General features: G+C 39.7%; 8 protein-coding genes across 8 annotated transcripts; 3 read left to right on the forward strand and 5 right to left on the reverse strand.

Annotated features, from left to right (window-relative positions):
- Positions 1–109: 109 nt before the first annotated feature.
- GCK72_003265 (uncharacterized protein) lies at positions 110–10,170 on the forward strand (the record flags this gene model as incomplete). Its single annotated transcript, XM_053723928.1, has 7 exons — positions 110–152; positions 3,014–3,135; positions 3,189–3,705; positions 4,612–5,064; positions 9,002–9,057; positions 9,111–9,630; positions 9,677–10,170. 7 exons carry the CDS (start codon positions 110–112, stop codon positions 10,168–10,170), a joined length of 2,205 nt encoding a protein of 734 aa, XP_053592573.1.
- Positions 432–1,738, reverse strand: GCK72_003266 (uncharacterized protein; the record flags this gene model as incomplete). Its single annotated transcript, XM_053723929.1, has 4 exons — positions 432–928; positions 1,018–1,489; positions 1,532–1,650; positions 1,696–1,738. 4 exons carry the CDS (start codon positions 1,736–1,738, stop codon positions 432–434), a joined length of 1,131 nt encoding a protein of 376 aa, XP_053592574.1.
- A 983-nt stretch (positions 10,171–11,153) lies between the features above and the next one.
- Positions 11,154–14,807, reverse strand: GCK72_003267 (uncharacterized protein; the record flags this gene model as incomplete). Its single annotated transcript, XM_053723930.1, has 6 exons — positions 11,154–11,653; positions 11,700–12,219; positions 12,279–12,397; positions 12,845–13,297; positions 14,034–14,550; positions 14,604–14,807. The coding sequence occupies 6 exons, from the start codon at positions 14,805–14,807 to the stop codon at positions 11,154–11,156; spliced, it is 2,313 nt and encodes a 770-aa protein (XP_053592575.1).
- A 1,766-nt stretch (positions 14,808–16,573) lies between these two features.
- Positions 16,574–17,865, reverse strand: GCK72_003268 (uncharacterized protein; the record flags this gene model as incomplete). Its single annotated transcript, XM_053723931.1, has 4 exons — positions 16,574–17,088; positions 17,131–17,620; positions 17,667–17,779; positions 17,823–17,865. 4 exons carry the CDS (start codon positions 17,863–17,865, stop codon positions 16,574–16,576), a joined length of 1,161 nt encoding a protein of 386 aa, XP_053592576.1.
- A 696-nt stretch (positions 17,866–18,561) lies between these two features.
- Positions 18,562–19,692, reverse strand: GCK72_003269 (uncharacterized protein; the record flags this gene model as incomplete). The annotated part of the gene is made up of 2 exons (XM_053723932.1): positions 18,562–18,731; positions 19,557–19,692. The coding sequence occupies 2 exons, from the start codon at positions 19,690–19,692 to the stop codon at positions 18,562–18,564; spliced, it is 306 nt and encodes a 101-aa protein (XP_053592577.1).
- GCK72_003270 (uncharacterized protein) lies at positions 19,051–20,335 on the forward strand (the record flags this gene model as incomplete). The annotated part of the gene is made up of 4 exons (XM_053723933.1): positions 19,051–19,093; positions 19,137–19,243; positions 19,295–19,781; positions 19,824–20,335. The coding sequence occupies 4 exons, from the start codon at positions 19,051–19,053 to the stop codon at positions 20,333–20,335; spliced, it is 1,149 nt and encodes a 382-aa protein (XP_053592578.1).
- Positions 20,336–20,756: 421 nt separating this feature from the next.
- Positions 20,757–21,038, forward strand: GCK72_003271 (uncharacterized protein; the record flags this gene model as incomplete). Its single annotated transcript, XM_053723934.1, has 1 exon — positions 20,757–21,038. The coding sequence occupies one exon, from the start codon at positions 20,757–20,759 to the stop codon at positions 21,036–21,038; it is 282 nt and encodes a 93-aa protein (XP_053592579.1).
- A 781-nt stretch (positions 21,039–21,819) lies between these two features.
- On the reverse strand, positions 21,820–23,144 carry GCK72_003272 (uncharacterized protein; the record flags this gene model as incomplete). The annotated part of the gene is made up of 4 exons (XM_053723935.1): positions 21,820–22,328; positions 22,439–22,880; positions 22,932–23,053; positions 23,099–23,144. 4 exons carry the CDS (start codon positions 23,142–23,144, stop codon positions 21,820–21,822), a joined length of 1,119 nt encoding a protein of 372 aa, XP_053592580.1.
- Positions 23,145–23,469: the final 325 nt, after the last annotated feature.

The raw sequence follows: 23,469 nt of genomic DNA on the forward strand, positions 1-23,469 counted from the left end.
CTTGGTCTGTGCTTTTATTTATGTTTCATAAGCATAATGATGTCTCACTAAACTTGAATTGAAATTCTATATTACAAGGAATTCAGAATCTTACCTGAACTCTAACAAGATGAAGCTGCTCAATGTTCTACTTGCTCTTCTTGGAATATACGGTAAGACTATAAGTTTTGGAGGAAGTTTTTTGAGTTACTTTCAGCCTGTTTCGCCGACAATTCTCCTCTGTCTTATGCGGATAGTCAAAATAATAAGGACTGGAGCAATATCTGGCTTGATGTTGTAGTAGTTGTAGATAACTCTCAAGGAAGGGCCCCCGGAGATCATCAATCGTTGGTTCTAATTTAATTGTTGGCTTAATTGTAATTGTTTGGCTGGTACTAAAAATACCAAAATAATAACCGAAACAGTTACACTGACACAAAGTTTTATTACTACTATTGTTCAGCAGCACAATAATTATCGGTATCACACGCATAGGTTTCACAGACATAATTATAACTGCCAGTCATTGTGGCAATATTCTGCCATCCGGTTTCTTGCCCACTCTGCATGTTCATCACCGCAGACTGAGTAGACGCCGGTTTAGGATATCCTGGAAGCCACATGAAGGGTTGTTGAAGTGGAACCGGTTCGCGTCCCGTTGGTTGAGTCCATACCCAGGATCCAGAGACATAATTCAATCCGATATGGTACTGATAGGGCGGCGAGAATCCTGTAGTGTTTTGAGCGAGATTGAAAATGAAGTCATGTTTGGCTTGGCTGAATTCAGTGGCTAGAGTGGAATTGGTCCGTTTGTTACTGCAACTGAGTTTTGCAGCAAGCCAGCTAGCTGGAAGGGCGACGGCTTGGACACAAACGCCGTAGCGGAAGGAGGCGGGATCAGAGTATGATTCGCGGTACTGTATCCAGTCGCTCGGGCAGAAACAGTTGGCTGAAATGAGACGATGTATTCGATATAGTGAGATCACTCACACTGCAACAGTGATTCTTGAATATTTCCAACGAAATTTCCGTCTAGACCGTAATCATAAGAAAAGGAGAATCCAGGACTAGCAATCAGGGAAAGACTTTCAAAAAGTCCATCATCGCCCGATTGTTCATAAGCAGCTGTGATTATATTGACACCCGATAGTTTTAATCGATTAGCAATTGGTAAGGGGTCCAATTCTCCGTCTCCTTTGTATTCCGAAGCATAGACGATCACTACTCTTTTATAGTGGGAACGAACATTGTTGACACTCTGCTCATTGAACAATTTCTCCGCCAAGATGAGTCCAGTGGCTAAATATGATTCAGAAGTGTCCACAGCAGTTCTGGTGGCATCGATAATCCCGTCGGATGCTTCATCAAATGATTGATATAGGTAGAGATCAGCATTCTGAGTGGCGTTAGAGTTATAGGTGACTAATCCAAGGCGAGTGGTTCTGTGGTAGGTCTCATCAATTCCGATTCGAGTTCCGGAACCGAAGACGCTCAAAATGTTGGCAGTCACCTGGAATTTTGTAAAACGTGAAGAAAGAATTGAAACACTTACAGTATGCAATCTGTCAGTATTCATTCCTTGAGAATTATCCACTACCAAAACGACATCTAACCATAGATTCGAGAGATCGGTACCACATGGGCGGTCCACATAGGACTCGGCGCAACAGGCTGAAAACAACTTCCAGAACTTCTTTCCAAAACTTTGAGTCTTACCGTATACTCCTAGGAGAGCAAGTAGAACACTGAGAAACTTCATCTAGGCAGTATTCAGAAAACTTCAGACGATGAGAGTTTCAAAAAATAGGCAAAAGGACAGGTAGAGGCGCATGCGCCTATAAAATAGTTTTTTACTGTATATAGACAGTCTTATCATTTAGTATCGATTGGGAGCTGGTCACATGGAAAATGCTAGAAAAGTCAAAGAAATTGTTACGGCGAATGACATTTTGATGAATGCAATATAAGTTAACAACTCCAAGTTTCACAGCTAAGCCTTCTGAAAATCCAAAGTTTGAAAAACATACAAAATCTTTATTCATTCCCCATTCCACCCCGCAGAACTACAATAGTTATCAGTGTCACAAGAAGACGTCTCACAAACATAATTAACTGCAGTCTTATAATAATCAATATTCTGCCATCCAGTGGCCACTTCCTGATTATTCTGTTGATTCAGCACGGCAGTCAGGGAGGATGAGGTGATCGGGTACCCCTGATCCCAGTTATACCAATTGTTTAGAGCCGGTTGTGGCCATTTGTTGTTTTATGGTGAGTTGCATTTGTATGAGCCGAAAATTGCAAACGTGACCAACTTTGTAAATGGGTGTTGTTGTTGAAAGGATTAGCTGGAAAAATTGCTGAAAACTAATTCTCATTTTTCTTATTGTAACGTATGCATTCCAGTCAGTTCATTCCCAAATTATAATATTATTTAATTCAGTCCAGAACTCAGTGTACTGACCGAGAAAGTTTGCGCCATGGCCTAGAAATTTGACTTCGGGCGTGTTAATTTCATAAGTAGCGCTGAATTTGTCGACTCTCGATATTTTAGAAGTTTTGACAAAAATTGGCAAAAATCAGATAAAAAGAGTGAAGTTTTAACACGAAAAACCGGATCTCCTCAAGATAACGATCTTGCATGTATTACAATTGATCTAAATTGTGACTTTTCGAATTCCCCCTTTAAAAATGAACTGGCACTCTTTAAATAACCTATGAGCAGACTTTGGTAGGCTATTTGTTGGGATATCAGACCCATAGTCTTGATTTTTTGTGTTTTTAGCCTTTCAAACTGGTTGGAGAGTAAAAAAAAGTGAAAAATTGAGTTCTGACTCGAAAAACACAGCCTGTGAGGTTGAGAAATTAGTTAAAAGCCGAGAAACGAAATTCATGAAGTAAAATAGAAATTCAATGGCTGAACTCTGACCAAAACAAAAAAGGGCAGGAATTGGCATTTTAACCTTGAAAGTGTATAATTTGCATTAAAAATGCTTGGAAAATTAACTTCAAAACTCATATTTTCAATTTCCAGGCACTTCCGCCGATCTTTCCTACACCGACCGTAAATGTGGCACAGATTTGACGAACCTCTGGCTAGATGTCGTTGCGGTTGTGGATAACTCGTTCGGAATGACTAATGAAGGGTTGGATACTGTATGTTACAGCACACTATTCAAAGAAAAACAACTTTAACTTAAACATTCCAGGTCGCTGCCCACATTGCTAGCGTATTCAGTGGTGGCACACGGATCGGCACTCAGTCTTCGGAACCACGGACTACGCGAGTTGGATTAGTGACTTATAATGTGAATGCTCAGCAGAATGCGGATTTGAACAAGTTTCAGTCCGTGGATGATCTTTATAACAATGTATTCGCTGACTTGAAAACAGTTAGCACCTCGGCTCAATCATTCCTCTCAACTGGTCTCGCTGCCGCGGAGAGTCTCTTCGAGTACGAAAATTTCGGCACCTCTCGCAGTCATTATAAGAAAGTTGTCATAGTCTACGCATCGACTTACGTTGGGGAGGGGGAGATGGATCCGTTGCCAGTTGCTATCCGTCTAAAGACATCTGGAGTCAATATCATCACGATGGCTTACGTTCAGAACGGTGATGGATTTATGTTGAAGCAGTTGGCAGAGATAGCGAGTCCACGGTTTAATTTTAGTAGCACTGATAATAATGGGAACACAGTTGGACAGGTGCAATCAGCTATGGCGGAAAGTGAGTAATGTATTTTTGAGTAGGAAAAATAGGGCTTCATTTTTGTAGTTGACGATTTTTTGGTTGCTCTGCACACTTTTGAGTTATGCGCCTTAAAAGAGAAATCTGGCGTCTCTTTTGCGTGTTTCCCCTATCTTTCTATGAAGCGCTTATCTCGAAAGTGGGCGCAGCTACCAAAAAATTGTTAACAAGAAAAATATAGCAAATAAAATTTCACGCATTTTTCTAGTTAACAATTTCGTTCTAGCTCCGCCCCCTTTTGATATATGGACATTTACAAATGACTGGTGTATATTCACTGTATTGGCGGTGTGAATTTCATGGATTTTTTGAATTAACAATGATTTTGAAGGTTTTTTGCATTTTCTTGGTCGAAGTTAGCGATTCTGAATTGAATATCAATCAAAATCACCAAAAAACTCATTTTCAACAAATCTGGCGTGCTCTTGGCGCTATTTTTCTTTATAGCAATAGAGCTGTGCATTTTTGTTGAAATCTAGCAATTTAAGTTCGAAAACCGCGTGAAAATGATTAAAAACCACCAGAAATCTTGCAGAAATCCCATTTTGACAGTTCTGGCGCGCCGTTGACGCGTTTTTGATTATTCTTTCAATTGCTCAAAAGTAGGTATATATCTATAAAACAAGATTTTGCACATTTAATTAGTTAACTATGTTTTGTTAGCTCCGCCCACTTTTGAGATATACTTCTTTAAAGGTTTTCTGTTCTGAGCACTCTCGCTCCCCGAGTAACCGTTTTTAAGGCGGATATCTCAAAAGTGGGCGGAGCTATCAAAAAATTGTCAACTAATGAAATTAATCCCGTAGTTAGGTCTACAGAATTATCTATTTCGGGATCACAAAAATTCCAATTTTAAGCAAGAGATTCTTACTCAAATTTTTCCAGCCAACTGTTTCTGCCCATCCGATTGGATACAATACCGTCAAAACTACACTGACTACAACTCCTACCGCTATGGTGTCTGTCTCCAAGCAGTTAGCCTAGCCGCCAACTGGCGCGCCGCCAAGATGGCATGTGCCAACCGATGGACCAACTCCTACCTGGTCAACGAGTACAACCAACAGAAACATTATTACGTCTTGAACGTCGTGCAGAACTCCTCAGGATTCTTTCAACCGTATTCGTATCATAACGGGTTGAACATGGTAGGCGGAGTCTGGAAATGGGATCAACCGTCTGGATGGCCTCAACCGGCTCTTAAGAATTGGTATAACTGGGATCCGGGGTACCCGATCACCTCATCCTCCCTGACTGCCGTGCTGAATCAACAGAATAATGAGGAAGTGGCCACTGGATGGCAGAATATTGATTATTATAAGACTGCAGTTAATTATGTTTGTGAGACATCTTCTTGTGACACTGATAACTATTGTAGTTCTGCGGGAAGGAATGGGGAATAATAAATATTTCGCATTGTTGAACATTTTTTCGACCTTTATATTTAGTTTTCCTCGTTCTGTTATCGATGCTAAAGAGAAAGTCAATAACTTTTGATCTGCGTATCAGTGGTAGTGGTAGAATAAATTGTTAGACTGGGGCGCCACCTTTGAACAAATGAAACATTTAATGGTCATCAAAAATAATATGAAAGTCAAAAGGATTGAAAAGTATATACATTTCACATCAAATCATCACAGTAATTATCAATAATTAGATTTCAGAGACATAATTGGCATACCCTAAACGCGAGTTGTAGTATTATTGACGTTGTTGCCGCAATTGTCCGAATTGTTGATCCTAAAATCAAGTTGACGCCAAACATTGATTGGATGCTTGTTGCAACCGGAAACTTTTGAAATTCTGCACTTGTGAGCCAGACACTTATATTTATATTGAATTCATCAAAATATCGTAACGACCATTGAATTCTATGACATAAATACCTTGTCTAGCATTTTCCATGTGACCAGCTTCTAACCGATACCAACTGATAAGACTGTCTGTATACAGTAAAAACTGTTTTATAGGCGCAGGCACCTCTATTTTTCCAACCGCTTTCGAAAGTCGGAATTTAGAATCTGACCAGAAAAGAACACGCTTCACCCATTGTTCTTCTTGTTCACCTCTTATTTCACCTGAAAAACCTCCCGAAGTCTTTTGAATATTGCCAAGATGAAGTTTCTCAGTGTTCTACTTTCTATTTTAGGAATATACGGTAAGAGTCTTTGTTTTGGAAGAAGTTCTGGAAGTTATTTTCAGCCTGTTGCGCCGACTACTCCCCTCTATCCTATGTGGACCGCCCATGTGGTACCGATCTCTCGAATCTTTGGGCTCTTTATGATTTAACGGGGGTTTTAAGAATAAACGGGGGTTTTAAGAATAAACGGGGGTTTTAAAAATAGACGGGGGTTTTAAGAATAGACGGGGGTTTTAGGAATAAACGGGGGTTTTGGGAATAAACGGGGGTTTTCGACAAGTTCTATTTACTTATACTAAGAAAACCCCAAAATGGTCAGAAATGACTACACTCCCTCCAGTATACATTTTTTCATAGGATTTTCCAATTTTTTTGGTTTTTTTTGTTTTTTCTGCATTTTCTCATTTACTTATCTATTTTGTACGTTGCATCGTATTTTGATCAGAGAAGTGTAATAATTGTCCTCCTCCTTCTTTTGCTCTACATTAGAAATCGACGAAACGGCGATGTTTCGGGCGAAATATAATCAGGATCATATGGTAGATCGTCCAACTGTTTGGGTTTTTGGATTGCTGGAAAGGAAGACTAATAAGGTAGATTCGATAATCCTGCTGCCCATAATCAGACGTAATCGGAAACCTGGTATGATCTCTGAAAAAAAACACATTAAAAAGTGATTTTTGCAAGAACAACGATTATCAGCGATAGGGGCTTTGTTCAAGGAGGGAATGAAGAGCGCCAACATTAAAAAACGTCTTGACATTCCATCAGCATCAGTACAATGTTGGTTACCTTCAAAAAGGATGGAAGTCTCTAAGAAAGGAAAAAAATCCGGCCGACCAGCAACAGGCAACACTTGTAGGACTCGAGGAATAAAAAATTAAATTTAAAAAAATCTCCCGCAATTATGATATCAGCATAAACAAGATCGCTATGGTTCTAAAAATCAATCGTGGGAGTGTCCAAATTATCGTCAAAAGGCACTTCGACCTCAAAGTCCGACAAACTATGTCAAAGATAGTTCCTTTTCGATACTCGAAGTTGAGTTTCATTGGTGGATAGAATTGTCTGGAAACATATAATTGTTCTGAAGTATCCCTTCTTCTTTTTCACTAACCATGAAAAACTCCAAAAACTTGTCATATCCAGCCATGTTCTCTTCAAGACTGCACATCAATTTCAGAAACTTCAAACTACATTTTTGATACCTCAAAATCATCGCCAATATGAGAGTAACAGGAAGAGGAGAAAACTAACAACTTTATTAACGTGTATAACCAAAAGGGCACGTTGCCATCAATAGTCGAGGCTTCTTCAGTAGATCTGCTTGTCATGGGCGGCTGGTTGTCCGTATTGGAGCAGGTTTCCTCGATGGAGGTGGTTTGAGCTTAGTTGAAGCTTCCGCAGGCAGATAAGAAGATCCTCGGAGCCATTGTGCCAATGGTTCATCGGTTTCCACTGTAGAACATCGGAGAGTGAATGATTAAGAGACGACGACTGTCGTGGAATTAACTAGTCATTAATTCACGACCTTCAATAACCAGCCTAACAACTCTATGGCGTCTGTTACATTCACAAATATCTAACCAAAATGGCTATAAGAAATGGTTTTGACAATGAATTCAATACGTGTTACGTGACCTTCCCGAGGAAATGCTCAACAACTATCGTCGACTACTTGCGTGTCCCTGACCTCTGATTGTACTGACCCCAAGATAACGATCGCCCTCGATTCGGTGCATATAAGGAAACGGAATCGTCAGTTCAACTCACTCTTTCTTCGACTCTCGATGCTCTACTCTTGGACTCTTGCTCTCTCGGACAGTCATTCAACTATCGGAAGCTCCACCAATCGGGATCTCTACCGTGGCTCCACCGACCGTCTCCCACAAAGACTTCACCGATGATCTGGCTCACCAAGAACTCAAGGAATCTAAAGTATCCTCACGTCCCATTCACCATATTGAATAAACCTGTCAACCTTTCCTATCTTGTTATTCTCGCATTCTAAGTCTGACGGGGTTCACCTTCCCTCTAAAGTCAGCACAACGACTTCTGACGGCTTCCTCTTCCTTATATGCACAAAATGTAGAGCAGATCGTTATCGTAAGGTCATCAGGTTGAGTGTAGGAGAGCACGTCCAGAACAATATTGGTTTCAGTATGGTTGATCACGGTTCACGTTTCACGCAGTTGTTAGTGTTCATTTTATTATTTATTATATTTTGAGTAAATTGTGTAAATCTGGCAATGGACCAGGCTTATTACTCAAGGGCGTGAATTAAGACCTATTAATTCCACGACAAATAAGGATGTACTCATGAGACACTGCCACGACAGGGAGATGTATGGAATGTACGTCCCTACTATACGCAATCCACAACTGTCCTCTACGTCTGATGAAAAAGGTAGACGCCGAATGACAGCTACGAGAAAAGAGATGGAGCTGAGACTACTCAAAAATTCTAACTCAGCGGAATGCCTGGTTTGTGTTAGTAAAGGAAGCCCTTTCTTTAGTATTCACAACATACCAGGAAACTGGGATATTCTTCTGTATACGGCCCAGCCATCGCTGATAATCGTTGTTCTTGCAAAAATCACTTTTTTATGTGTTTTTTTTTCAGAGATCATACCAGGTTTCCGATTACGTCTGATTATGGGCAGCAGGATTATCGAATCTACCTTATTAGTCTTCCTTTCCAGCAATTCAAAAACCCAAACAGTTGGACGATCTACCATATGATCCTGATTATATTTCGCCCGAAACATCGCCGTTTCGTCGATTTCTAATGTAGAACAAAAGAAGGAGGAGGACAATTATTACACTTCTCTGATCAAAATACGATGCAACGTACAAAATAGATAAGTAAATGAGAAAATGCAGAAAAAACAAAAAAAAAACCAAAAAAATTGGAAAATCCTATGAAAAAATGTATACTGGAGGGAGTGTAGTCATTTCTGACCATTTTGGGGTTTTCTTAGTATAAGTAAATAGAACTTGTCGAAAACCCCCGTTTATTCCCAAAACCCCCGTTTATTCCTAAAACCCCCGTCTATTCTCAAAACCCCCGTCTATTTTTAAAACCCCCGTTTATTCTTAAAACCCCCGTTAAATCATAAAGAGCCAATCTTTGGTTAGATGTCGTTGCAGTTGTGGATAATTCTCAAGGAATGAACAACGGCAAATTGAATGAGGTAAGTATTTCTTTCATCTAGACCGCTGTTTTCACTTTTTACGAAATTCTCAGGTGGCTTCCAACATTTTAAGCGTCTTCATGTCCGGAACTCGAATCGGATCTGATGCAAACGAGCCCAGAACCACTCGTCTTGGATTAGTCACCTATAACAATGTCGCCACTCAGAAGGCAGATCTTAATCAATACCAATCGATTGGTGACGCAGCCAACGGGATATTCGTTGCTCTCTCAACTGTTGTGGACACTACTGATTCATATTTAGCCACTGGACTAACTTTGGCGGAGAAAATGTTCAATGATCAGAGTGCCAACACTACTCGTGGCCACTATAAAAGAGTAGTGATCGTCTATGCTTCGGAATACAAGGGAGGCGGAGAGTTAGACCCTTTACCTGTTGCAAGTCGATTGAAACTATCTGGTGTCAATATAATCACAGTTGCTTATCCACAATCGGGCGATGATGGACTTTTGAAAAGTCTTTCCCAGATTGCAAGTCCTGGATTCTCCTTTGTTAATGATAACGGTCAAGGCGGAAATCTCGTTCAAAAAATTCAAGGATCACTCTTGCAGTGTGAGTGGCCTCACTATATTGGGAACTTCTTAATACTTCATTTCAGCCAACTGTTTCTGCCCGAACGACTGGATCCAATACCGCGAATCATACTCTGATCCCACCTCCTCCCGCTATGGAGTGTGTATCCAAGCCGTCACTATTCCAGCTAGCTGGCTTGCAGCAAAACTCAGTTGCAGTAACAAACGGACCAATTCCAATCTAGCCACTGAATTCAGCCAAGCCAAACATGACTTCATTTTCAATCTTGCTCAAAACACCACAGGATTCTCGCCGCCCTATCAGTACCATATCGGATTGAATTATGTCTCTTCTGGATCCTGGGTGTGGACTCAACCAACGGGACGCCAACAGGTCCCACTTCAACAACCCTTCATGTGGCTTTCCGGATATCCTAAACCGGCGTCTACTCAATCTGCGGTGATCAACCATCAGAGTGGACAAGAAACCGGATGGCAGAATATCGCCACGATGACTGGCAGTTTTAACTATGTCTGTGAGACCTACTCGTGTGATACTGATAACTATTGCGATGCTTAAAATATAAAGAAGCAATAATCAGTTTATCGGATTATTCGGGTTGTCTTCCGAATTGTGTTCAATAAAACTATGCTAACCGATGGTTTAAAGTTTTCATTTTTTTAATTCTTATAAGGTGCCCAAATTTAAAAATGGCATAGATTGTTGACATAGTTCTTATACAGTAGCGAGGATATCCTGGAAGCCAGTTGTAGTACAGGTGAAGTTTTGGCAGCGACTCTCCGGAGTAGATGCCGGCTGGACTGTATCTCTCATCAAAATTAAAGTACTGAACGGCTTCATGGTAAAATGAAAACTCAAAATTAACTCCAGACATTCATTTTCATATTGCATTATTCATCAAAATTTCATGCGCCGTAATGTTTTTGAGTTCTACTGACGTAGCATGTTTCATGTGACCAGCTCCCAATCGATACTAACTGATAAGACTATCTAGAGCAAAAACTGTGTTTTAGACGCCTGCTTCTCTATTTTTCAACTGGTTATCTTTTAAACTCTCAATTCATAAATTTTCATTCAAACCAACATTTACTCGTATAAAATTACGAAAAAATTACATTTTTTCTCTTATAAATTAAGCTTCTATTACAGTTTTTACGGTAACCCCTGCCAACCATCACTTTTAGTCGGTCCCTTTATTCATGTTTCATAATGTCACACTGAACTTGAATTGAAACTCTATATTACAAGGAATTCAGAAACATTCCTGAGCTCTAACAAAATGAAGCTACTCAGTGTTCTACTTGCTCTTCTTGGAATATACGGTAAGAGTATAAGCTTTGAAAGAAGTCATTTGAGTTACTTTCAGCCTGTTTTGCCGAATACTCTCCTCTGGATAGTCAAAGTGATGAGGACTGGAGCAATATCTGGCTTGACGTTGTTGTAGTTGTGGATAACTCTCAAGGAAGGGCCCCCGGAGATCATCAATCGTTGGTTCTAATTTAATTATTGATTAGTTACACTGTCACAAAGTTTTATTACTACTATTGTTCAGCAGCACAATAATTATCGGTATCACACGCATAGGTCTCACAGAAATAATTATAACTGCCAGTCATCGTGGCAATATTCTGCCATCCGGTTTCTTGCCCGCTCTGCACGTTCATCACCGCAGATTGAGTAGAAGCCGGTTTAGGATATCCTGGAAGCCACATGAAGGGTTGTTGAAGTGGAACCTGTTGGTGTCCTGTTGGTTGAGTCCATACCCAGGATCCAGAAGAGACATAATTCAATCCGATATGGTACTGATAGGGCGGCGAGAATCCTGTAGTGTTTTGAGCGAGATTGAAAATGAAGTCATGTTTGGCTTGGTTGAATTCAGTGGCTAGATTGGAATTGGTCCGTTTGTTACTGCAACTGAGTTTTGCAGCAACCCAGCTAGCTGGAATAGTGACGGCTTGAATACACACACCGTAGCGGGAGGAGGCGGGATCAGAGTATGATTCGCGGTACTGTATCCAGTCGCTCGGGCAGAAACAGTTGGCTGAAATGAGACATTAACATGGATTCGTTGTTGTGAGACCACTCACACTGCAACAATGATCCTTGAATATTTCCAACGAAATTTCCGTCTAGACCGTAATCAAAAGAAAAGGAGAATGCAGGAGTAGCAATCTGGGAAAGACTTTCAAAAAGTCCATCATCGCCCGATTGTTCATAAGCAGCTGTGATTATATTGACACCAGATAGTTTCAATCGATTTGCAACAGGTAATGGATCCAACTCTCCATCTCCCTCGTATTCCGAAGCATACACGATCACTACTCTTTTATAGTGGGAACGAACATTGTTGACACTCTGCTCATTGAACAATTTCTCCGCCAAAATGAGTCCAGTGGCTAAATATGATTCAGACGTGTCCACAGCAGTTCTGGTGGCATCGATAATCCCGTCGGATGCTTCATCAAATGATTGGTATAGGTAAAGATCAGCATTTTGAGTGGCGTTAGAGTTATAGGTAACTAATCCAAGGCGAGTGGTTCTGTGGTAGGTCTCATCAATTCCGATTCGAGTTCCGGAACCGAAGACGCTCAAAATGTTGGCAGTCACCTAAACAAAACACATTTCGAATAAAGTGAAGAAGGCATTCAAGCGAAAGAAACACTTACAGTATGCAATCTGTCAGTATTCATTCCTTGAGAATTATCCACTACCAAAACGACGTCTAACCAAAGATTCGAAAGATCGGTACCACATGGGCGGTCTACATAGGACTTGGCGGAACAGGCTGAAATTTACTTCCAGAACTTCTTCCAAAACTTTTAATCTTACCGTATATTCCTAAAATAGAAAGTAAAACACTGAGAAACTTCATCTAGGCAATCTTCAGAAAACTTCCGACGATGAGAGTTTCAAAAAATAGGCAAACGGACAGGTAGAGGCGCATGCGCCTATAAAACAGTTTTTACTGTATATAGACAGTCTTATCATTTAGTATCGATTGGGAGCTGGTCACATGGAAAATGCAGTAGAATTCAATGGTCGTTACTACATTTTGATAAATGCAATATAAAAATAAGTGTCTGGAATCAATTTTGAGTTAATAACTCAAAGTTTCACAGTCGATTAAGCTTTCTGAAAATCCAAAGTTTGAAAAAAATGCAAAATCTTTATTATTCCCCATTCCTTCCTGCAGAACTACAATAATTATCAGTGTCACAAGAAGACGTCTCACAAACATAATTAACTGCAGTCTTATGATAATCAATATTCTGCCATCCAGTGGCCACTTCCTCATTATTCTGTTGATTTAGCACAGCAGTCAGGGAGGATGAGGTGATCGGGTACCCCGGATCCCAGTTATACCAATACTTAAGAGCCGGCTGTGGCCATCCGCTGGGTTGATCCCATTTCCAGACTCCGCCCACCAAATTCAACCCGTTATGATACGAATACGGTTGAAAGAATCCTGAGGAGTTCTGCACGACGTTCAGCACGTAGTCATGTTTCTGTTGGTTGTACTCGTTGACCAGGTACGAGTTGGTCCATCGGTTGGCACATGACATCTTGGCGGCGCGCCAGCCAGCTGCTAGGTTAACTGCTTGGAGGCAGACACCGTAGCGATAGGAGTTGTAGTCGGTGTAGTTTTGCCGGTATTGTATCCAACCGGACGGGCAGAAACAGTTGGCTGGAAAGATGTTCTACTGTTTTAAAATTATACTCAATGTGTACATCAAACGTAGAGCTTCATTTTTGTAATTGACAACTTTTTGATAGCTCCGCCCACTTTTGAGATATGCGCTTTTTTGCAATCTACCTCCATCCCCTTTATTTTTTGACTTTATGCAATGTTTTCAGCTACCAGGTCCAAAAAAACTCAACTTTCAAGAAAAATAAAAATAAAGATTTTTGGTGGTTTTCAACCAGTTTTTACGCGATTTTAAAATATAAATTGCTAAATTCTTACAAAAATTATTTTTGAGTGTTTTATTTATTTGCAGATCCCACACCACCTTCGCAACAAAGAAAAAATAATGAAAACGGGTCAAAGGCACGCCAGCTTTGTTGAAAATGGGTTATTTGATGGTTTCTATTGAGTTTTAATTCAAAATTGCTAATTTTAACCTGTATAATGCAAAAACCGTTTAAAATCAACCGTTAATTAAGAAATGTTAGCAAATCCCAGTAAATATACACTAGTCATCATTAAATGCCCATATGTCAAAAGTGGGCGGAGCTAGAACAAAACTGTTAACTAGAAAAATGTGTAAAGTTTTATTTGCTATATTTTTGTTGTTAAAAATATTTTGCTAGCCCCGCCCACTTTTGAGATAAATGCTTTTAAAGAGGGCGCAGAGAAAAAAGACAGCGCGCACTCCAAGTACCGTCAAGTGGGCGGAGCTAGAAAGAAGACGCAAACTCACTTTCCAACATGGCACTTTGCACCTGTCCAATCGTATTCCCGTCATTATCCGTATTACTAAAATTAAACCGTGGACTCGCTATCTCTGCTAGCTGCTTCAACAGTAACCCATCACCGGTCTGATCGTAAGCCACCGTGATGATACGGACATCAGAAGATTTTAGACGGTTGGCAACTGGCAACGGATCCATCTCTCCACCTGCCGCGTAACTCGATGCGTAGACTATGACAACTTTTTTATAATGACTGCGATTGATGCCGAAAATTTCGTAATCGAAGAGACTCTCCGCGGCAGCGAGACCAGTTGAGAGGAATGATTGAGCCGAGGTGCTAACTGAGCTCAAGTCAGCGAATACATTGTTATATAGATCGTCCAAGGACTGAAACTTGTTCAAATCCGCATTCTGTTGAGCATTCACGTTATAGGTCACTAATCCGACTCGCGTTGTTTGTGGCTCAGAAGCCTGTGTGCCGATCCGTGTGCCACCACTGAATACGGTACAGATGTTGGCAGCGATCTGGAATTTCTCAATTGGAGTTTTCTTATTTCTAATTGTGGGATGTAACATACATTAGCCAGCCCTTCATTAGTCATCCCAATTGAGTTATCCACAACCGCAACGGCATCTAGCCAGAGGTTGGTCAAATCGGTGCCACATTCACGGTCGGTGTAGGAGAGGTCGGCGGAAGTGCCTGGGAATCGAGAATATGAGTTTGTCCGAGGGGGCGGGGCCAAAAACCAAATTTCTCCCAACCTATTCGAGATTATACTCATTCAAGAGCTAATATCAAAAAACATAATTTTTCGGTTCCTTGCATCAAAACTAGCCGGTTGGGTTACGGTAGTTAGACAGTTTCGAAAAATTTTGAAATTCTGTGTCTTTCTTGGGTTTTTCGGCTTAAAATAGTCAGGAGAATTGAAATGCGAAAGCTGAGAAAACGCTGATTTCAAAAATATATCCAGTTTTTGCACTTGAGGAATGGTATTCGAGAAAAACATGGCCAAATTTCTGAAAAATAGGGAATTACACCTTTTTTCGCGAATCGTCGAGGGTAAAAACTGAGTATATAAATTCGGAATCAGCGTTTTCTTAGCTTTCTAATGATACCGGTCCAGTCCCATATCGTGAAACTGACTCCATAACCTTTTCTAGTTAGAGAAATCATAGTTAGAAAAAATTTCAATTTCAGGAACATGTCGGGGTTTTGGATTAAAATGTCTTAAAAAAGTAATTTTTACGAAGTTTATGAAATTTAGCGCTTTTTTAATGTAAAACTGCGGATGGCTTCAATTTCAATCAATTCTCAAGTTTTTAGTTCCCACATTTACAATAAAAATTTGCTATACAAAATAACATACCGTAAAACAACAAAACCGCTGCAAAAACACCAATAGCCAACTTCATTTCTGCTCACCAGCCAGTCGAGTGCTTCGAAGGAAGTGAGACCTGTCAGGAATTTGTCTGAAACCTATAAACTGTGCCCCGTTTTACGCGAAAAGATGTACACAAGTGTTATCAGGTAGCTCATAAAACTTTAATGGCCTTGTAAGGTATAAACAGTGAAATTATTTCATATAATTTTTTATGTTTTATTAGATGAGTAAGTCTTCTGGAAGGATGTACACACCTAGTTATAGTGAAATTCCGATAGAATTAGTAATTACTGAACCCTGCTTAGACTATTGTTATCAGATTAGATAGATAAATAGGCGCTCCCTCTTAGTCAACTGGAGGAAGAACTGATAAGAGGTTATTAAACGGAAATGCTGATAAGAAGGGGTGAGGTACAGGGAGAGTGGGGAGGAGTTGTTGAATGGAATTCCTGAATTTTTTTCTGGTAGCAACATAAAAAGAAGAGGGACAAACTCATTCGTAGAAGTTCTGACGCGCTATTATTTCGGCACAGTTCTCACAACTGCGCTCTACCAAAATGCCCTTGAAAAATGCACACAATTTTGCTCATTTCATTTTACTAAGGATTGGTCTGGATGCGGAGATCGCGTTTGAAAAATAGACATATTCTAGCAAATTTTACACTAATTTCGAATCTGTAATTAGTTGTTGCAACAAGAGTCTTTTAGCAAGCAAACCATTTCAATTATAAGAATCTCATTGTGATGAGACCGTCCATTCAGATATCTGATCATAATAAGAAAATGCGTTTTTCCTTAAACCTGGAAAATCGGGAACTCTGAGCAGACTACATATACATAGACCCTTCTAATATAGCTTAACGATATACATATAAAAAATTTTGTTCATATGTTGTAATACCGCTCTAAGCGTCTTAGTTAAAGTAATTTTCTTCCTAGTTCTGAGAGAACAGAAATCATAAATGGTTTGTGAGCCCAAAAGACTTCTTATCTATTGAACTACCTCACTTTCCATGATAAGAAGAAGTGTGGTGTCACTATTTGTAGTTTCATCCGATCAAATGATCAATTTCGATTCAAGACCTTGTAATTGTTGTAACTTGAAAGAAAAATGCAGATATTTATGTAAATTATTCGAAATACACATTATTTGCAGATAATAATCACTACGTTTGATTTTTGGTATTCCAGTTTGCATCGCAGAAGTTGTTTACACTGCATGCGACAGCTTCACAGACATAACCCGCACTAACTTTTATAGGATCAATGTTTTGCCATCCGGATGATGTACTATTTTGCACGTTCATGACAGCAGTCATGGAAGAAGAAACCACCGGGTAATTAGGCATCCAGTCGTTCCAATCTAGATATTGTTGTGGCAGCCCATATGGTTGATCCCATATCCAATTCCCGTGATACATTTTCAATCCAATGTGATACTGCAAAGGAGGTTGCTGGAATGATTGGTCGTTTCTAGTAACTTCTAGAATGTAGTTATGTTTTAGAGCATTGTCCTCCATCGCAAGGTAAGAGTTGCCGGGCCAAAGATTACGGCAAGCCAGTTTGGCTGTATTCCAGGAAGTAGGCGAATCGAAGAAACTGAAACACGTAGCATATTTTCGGGAACCGGTGATGTATGTATCATAGAGTTGTAACCAACCGTGTGGGCAGAAACAATTAGCTGAAACAAATGTTTAATCGAAAGCAATAGGCAAGAACCCACCGTTTATCAATGCACCTTGCACTGGGCCAGGACTGTCCGGGTCCAAATCAAACGCCGAATTAAAACTTGAAATTGAGACAAGTTGTTTTTGTATGACACCATTGTGATCTGTATCCAATGCAATTGTGATGATAGTAATCCTGGATGCAATCAATGTGTTTGCTATCGGTAATGGATCCAACGAGCCAGTTCCGTTGTACGCAGAAGCATATAAGATTATCACTTTGGGATAGTTAACACGTCCATAATCACTTCCTTGGTGTTGTAGAAGCTTGGCGGCAGATGTCAAACCAGTTGCGATAAATGATGTGTTTTCGGGCGATAAGTTCCCCCAATTAAAGCTATTATATACTCCCTGCATGAGATCATCGTACGATTGGAACTTGTTAAGATCTGCATTAACAGTTGCTACAGAGTTATACGTGACAAATCCAACTCGAGTATGTGGAATAGAGACTCCCAAGAAGATGTTGCTGATGGAATTTTGTATCTGCAATATGTTTGAAGATTTGGAAGATTGATTGTGAGGTTCTTACGTTTGGCACAAAGGATTCTTCATTCACTCGTTGAGAATTATCCACAACAACGACTACATCGAGCCACAAATCACCAACATTCCCATCGCATTCTTCTTTTTTAGCAGAGCACACTGCAAGAACCAGTTAATGCATGTATTGTAACAATTTGCTTACCGCTTGCCCCAATCAGAAAAACTAAAACGTATAGTAGTTTCATGTTGGAATAGGGGAGAAAAGTGAGTTTTTGAGTCCAACAGTCCATTTATATATTGAGTCGCAACATTTTCAGCATGATAAGAAGAAGTGTGTCATTATGTTACAAGTATGAACTGATAATCATCTGCTCTCGCATTTGTTGACAAAACTGGAATTCCGGTTACAAATGATCGTTTGAATCATGAAGTATACAAAACTACATACGATGACGAATTGGACACAGAAATTCAATTTCTTTCCTGGTTCAGCTAACTCGACATGAAACTAGTTTCTGTTCCACTTATTTTGGATAAACGGTTTTTTTGTAAATAATCATTGTCAGCCAGCATGAAACTATTGCTTTTTGGTCTGGATGGTGGGATCGCATTTGAAGAGAAGAAACATTCTAGTAAATTTTACACTAGTTTCAAATCTGTACTTAGTTGTTGCAACAAAACAACAGGAGTCTTTTAGCAAGCAATTCATTTCAATTTTAAGACTCTCCTGCTGAGACCGTCCATTTAGATATCTGATCATGATAGAAACATGTACTTTTCCGCTCTAAGCGTTTGAGTGGAAGTCAATTTCTTCCTCATTCTGCTCAAAAAGCGCAGAAATCAGAAATGGTTTGTGAGTCCAAAAGTCTTCTTATCTATTGAACTACATCACTTTCCACGATAAGAAGAAGTGTGGTGTCATTATTTGTAGTTTCATCCGATCAAATGATCAATTTAGATTCAAGACCTTGTAATTGTGGTAACTTGAGAGAAATGATCAATTGGATTTCAAAGTGCTTGAGACTAAAAATGGATCCACCAAGCCAGTTCCATTGAACGCAGAAGCATATACGATTATCACTTTGGGATCCAACTCGAGTATAGAGACGTTCTGGAAGATGTTGTAGATATCATACCGTTCATCCAATAGAAGTAAAACTCAAATTAGTTTCATGTCGAGTTAGCTGAACCGGGGAAGAAAGTGAATTTTTGTGTCCAATTCGTCATCGTATGTAGTTTGCATACTTCATGATTCAAACGATCATTTGTCACCGGAATTCCAGTTTTATCAACAATTGCAAGAGCAGATGATTATCAGTTCATACTTATAACATAATGACACACTTCTTCTTATCACGCTGAAAATGTTGCGACTCAATATATAAATGAACTGTTGGACTCTAACACTCACTTTTCTTCCCTATTCTAACATGAAACTACTATTCGTTTTAGTTTTTCTCATTGGGGCGAACGGTAAGCAAATGCTTATAATATATCCATTAACTGGTTCTTGCAGTTTGCTCTGCTGAGCATTGCGGTGGAAGTATTTCTGATATCTGGCTCGATGTAGTCGTTGTTGTGGATAACTCTCAACGAGTGAATAAACGTTCTTTTGTGTCAAGTGTAAGAACTTCACAATCAATCTCCCAGAACTACTAATAGAAGAATTTGCAGACACGAGATAGCATCAACAACATCTTTCGAGAAGCCTCTATTCCACGCACTCGAGTTGGATTTGTAACTTATAACTCTCAAGCTACCACTAATGCGGATCTCAACAAGTTTAAATCATATGGTGATCTCCAGCAGGGAGTATATAACAGCTATAATGACATGAACTTATCTCCCGAAAAAACACCATATATCGGTACCGGATTGATAGCAGCTGGAGAGCTTCTACAAATTCAGGGAAGCGCTGATGGAAATGTTAACAAACCCAAAGTGATAATCGTATATGCTACTGCATTGAATGGAACCGGTTTATTGGATCCATTATCGGTCGCAAACACATTAAAATCAGCCGGGATTACTATCATCACAATCGCAGTGGACACAGACGACAATGGTGTCATAGAAAAACAACTTGCCCCGCTTGCAAGTCTTGGTGCTGCGTTTGGGTCCAACTACAAAATTGGGGATATACAGTCAGTTATGATACTACGTGAGTTATTGCCTTCTGCCTTCAATCAATAACTTTTTTCAGTCAATTGCTTCTGCCCACCTGGTTGGACACAACGCCAGGAGGAATCATACTTCGGCGGGATTCAAAAATATACTACCTGTTTCCAATTCTTTGGTGCGCCTACTTCCTGGAATACAGCCTACCAGGGCTGCTCTAACCTTTGGCCTGGCAGCTCTTACCTTGCGATGGAAGACGATGATAACAAAAAGCAATACATTCAAGGGTCTGCTAGAAACAACTCTGCATTCCAGCAAACCCCATTGCAGTATCACATTGGATTATATATGAGCCAAGGGAAGTGGTTTTGGAATACACCATATTCACAACCAGCACTAAATTGGAGTAACTGGATGCGTAATTACCCATTGGTTTCTTCTTCCATGACTGCTGCCATGAACGTGCAAAATGATACTGATTACGGATGGGAAAACATTGATCCTTGGAAAGTTGCTGCCGGTTACGTATGTGAAGCTGTTGCATGCAGTCCTAGAAACTATTGCGATGCATACTGGAATAATCGTCATATCAGCTAGTTGGTAACTTTGATAAATAAACACATTATTATGCCGTGTAATTACGATTTCTCCGTCTTTAAAAAAAATCAACGTTTTCTGCATCTTGTTTGTGATTGTGATAAGGAAACTTTGCAATCACGCTTTCTGACTTTGTTGAATGAAATGCATTTTTACGGAAGTCGGAATGGAATGAAATTTTCAAAACAGGAATAAGAAAGAAACCGGAATACTGTAATCCGAATTCATGCAATACTGGTAAGCGCTAATATGTGAAGAAATTTAATTTTTTTAAACGAAATCAGTAACATTCGGAAATTTTCAGATATTTGAGGATGTCATGTTTTTTTAGTAGATTATAGTCACTCAATTTGAAAAAAATTCTCTCGAAAATTAGTTGAATTTTGGTTTTTTCGGTAAGTTAGCAAGTTTGATCCGAAACATGCACGACATCCAGCAAACCCCTTTGCAGTATCACATTGGTTTAAATATGATGCAAGGGAACTGGATATGGGATCAACCATATGGGCTGCCACGAAAAATTCTAAATTGGGACGACTGGATGCCTAATTACCCGGTGGTTTCTTCTTCCATGACTGCTGTCATGAACGTGCAAAATAGTACAGCATCTGGATGGCAGAACATTGATCCTATAAAAGTTAGTGCGGGTTATGTCTGTGAAGCTGTCGCATGCAGTGTAAACAACTTCTGCGATGCAAACTAGAATACCCAAAAACGGACGTAGTGATTATTATTTGCGAATAATGTATATTTTTCGAAAAATTTACATAAATATTTCAATATTTTTGTTTCAAGTTACAACAACTACAAGCTCTTGAATCTAAATTGATCATTTGATCGGATGAAACTACAAATAATGACACCACACTTCTTCTTATCGTGGAGAGTAATGTAGTTCAATAGATAAGAAGACTTTTGGACTCACAGATCATTTCTGATTTCTGCTCACTTAGAACGAGGAAGAAGGCGATTTTTTTCATTTTTTGATCTTAACTGATAAGGAACTCTGTTATCTATAGACTATCAGCAATAGTTGCAAGTTGACATAGATCAAATACTAAGCCAGAAGCGTTTCACTTCACAAAAATGTGAAAAACTTATTACGTAACTAACGAACTATCATAATAATTATTGGTATCATAGACATTGGTCTTACAAACATAATTAGCTCCAACATTCATAAGACCAATATTCTGTCATTTTTGCCTTTGCTCGTATAATTTTGGCTCCAAAAAACACTCCTAGATCTAGCTGAACAAAGTTTATAAACCTAGGTATAACTGTCTAGACGATTGATCCGATAGCCAAGAGAGAGAAAAATGATGACTTCAATTATACTGAGCACTTCCTTTCGAAGAATTTGTTTCCTTTTTTCTAAATTTCTGAGTTTTAAATGTCATTAAAACGTTTCAAATATGTACCGGATAAGAATTTTATTTTTCAGTTGCGGATTGGAATACAATATGAATAACCCAACAAAATGATCATTGGTTTTTATTCATATTCTCATCACAATAGTTATCAGTATCACACGAATAGGTCTCACAGACATAATTTGCACTGCCTGCCATTTTAGCGATGCTTATCCATCCGGTTCCTTGTCCACTCTGCATGTTCATCACCCCAGATTGAGTAGACGACTGTTGAGGATTTCCGGAAAGCCACATGAGGGGTTGTTGAAGTGGAACCTGTTGGAGTCCCGTTGGCTGAGTCCATACCCAGGATCCAGAGACATAATTCAATCCGATATGGTACTTATACGGCGGTGAGAATCCTTGAGTGTTTTGAGCGAGATTGAAAATGAAGTCATGTTTGTCTTGGCTGAATTCGGCGGCAAGGGAGGAATTTCTCCATCGGTTACTGCAACTCATTTTAGCAGCAAGCCATTTAGCTGAAAGAGCGACACCTTGGATGCACACACCGTAGCGAGAGGAGGCCAGATCAGAGTAGTCGGATCGGTACTGTACCCAGCCGTTTGGGCAGAAACAGTTGGCTGAAATGAAGATTTAGAAAATGCAAGTTACGAGAATTTACCCTGTAATAGTGAGCCTTGAATTTGTCCGATAAGATTTCCTTCATTATCCGAATTATTAAATGCGAAACCTGGAGAGGCAATATGACTTAACGATTTCATAAGTCCATAAGCATCTCCATAGGCAACTGTGATTATATTGACACCAGATAGTTTCAATCGTTCGGCAATAGGTAATGGGTCCAATTCTCCATTTCCAGCATATTCTGATGCATAAACGATCACCACTTTTTGATAGTGGGCACGAGTAGAGTTGACACTCTGATCTATCAACATTCTCTCCGCCAACTCGAGTCCAGTTGCAAGATATGATTCATTGGTGTTCACAATATTCGACAGAGCATCAAAAATTCCAAAAAAAACATCACCAATCGATTGATATTGGTTAAGATCTGCCTTCTGAGTAGCGGCAGAGTTATAGGTGACTAATCCAAGACGAGTGGTTCTGGGCTTGTTCGCATCAGATCCGATTCGAGTTCCGGAACTGAAGGCGGACGCAATGTTGGCAGCGACCTGGAATTTCGTAAATAGTGAAGAAGGCGTTGGAAGCCAAAAAATACTTACATTATCCAACCCGGCGACGGTCATTCCTCGAGAGTTATCCACAACTGCTATGACATCAAGCCAGAGATTCGAGAGATCACTACCACATGGGCGGTCCACATAGGATAGAGGAGAGTAGTCAGCTATAATATTTAGGGTCTTGGCTTAAAGAGTATGTCAAGTCTTACCATAAACACTAATTAAAAGTAATAGAATTAATAACCCAAACTTCATTATGAATATAAAAAAAGATGGCAATTTGTGTTCCAGTCAATAGTATTTATACTGTACTTCTGCTGGAATTCAGAATAGGATGGAGCCTCACCCATTTTTTGTTATCAGTTCTTCCTCTTATTCTAGTCATTCATAATTCCGGGGAGCTCCTGTCATCTCTGATAAGCAAACGGTTCTTGGCGTGGTGTCAAGAGTCTGGACGGAAGAATAGATAATGAAGAAGCAGGTGAGACTACTCCCTGAATTCCAGCGCGTATCAGTATACAATAAATGACTGCTGATACCTTGAACATTTCAAGAGATTGTCAAAAATTTATTACGCTAT

The sequence above is a fragment of the Caenorhabditis remanei genome, chromosome I, assembly GCF_010183535.1.
Source record: "Caenorhabditis remanei strain PX506 chromosome I, whole genome shotgun sequence".
Taxonomy (NCBI): domain Eukaryota; kingdom Metazoa; phylum Nematoda; class Chromadorea; order Rhabditida; family Rhabditidae; genus Caenorhabditis; species Caenorhabditis remanei.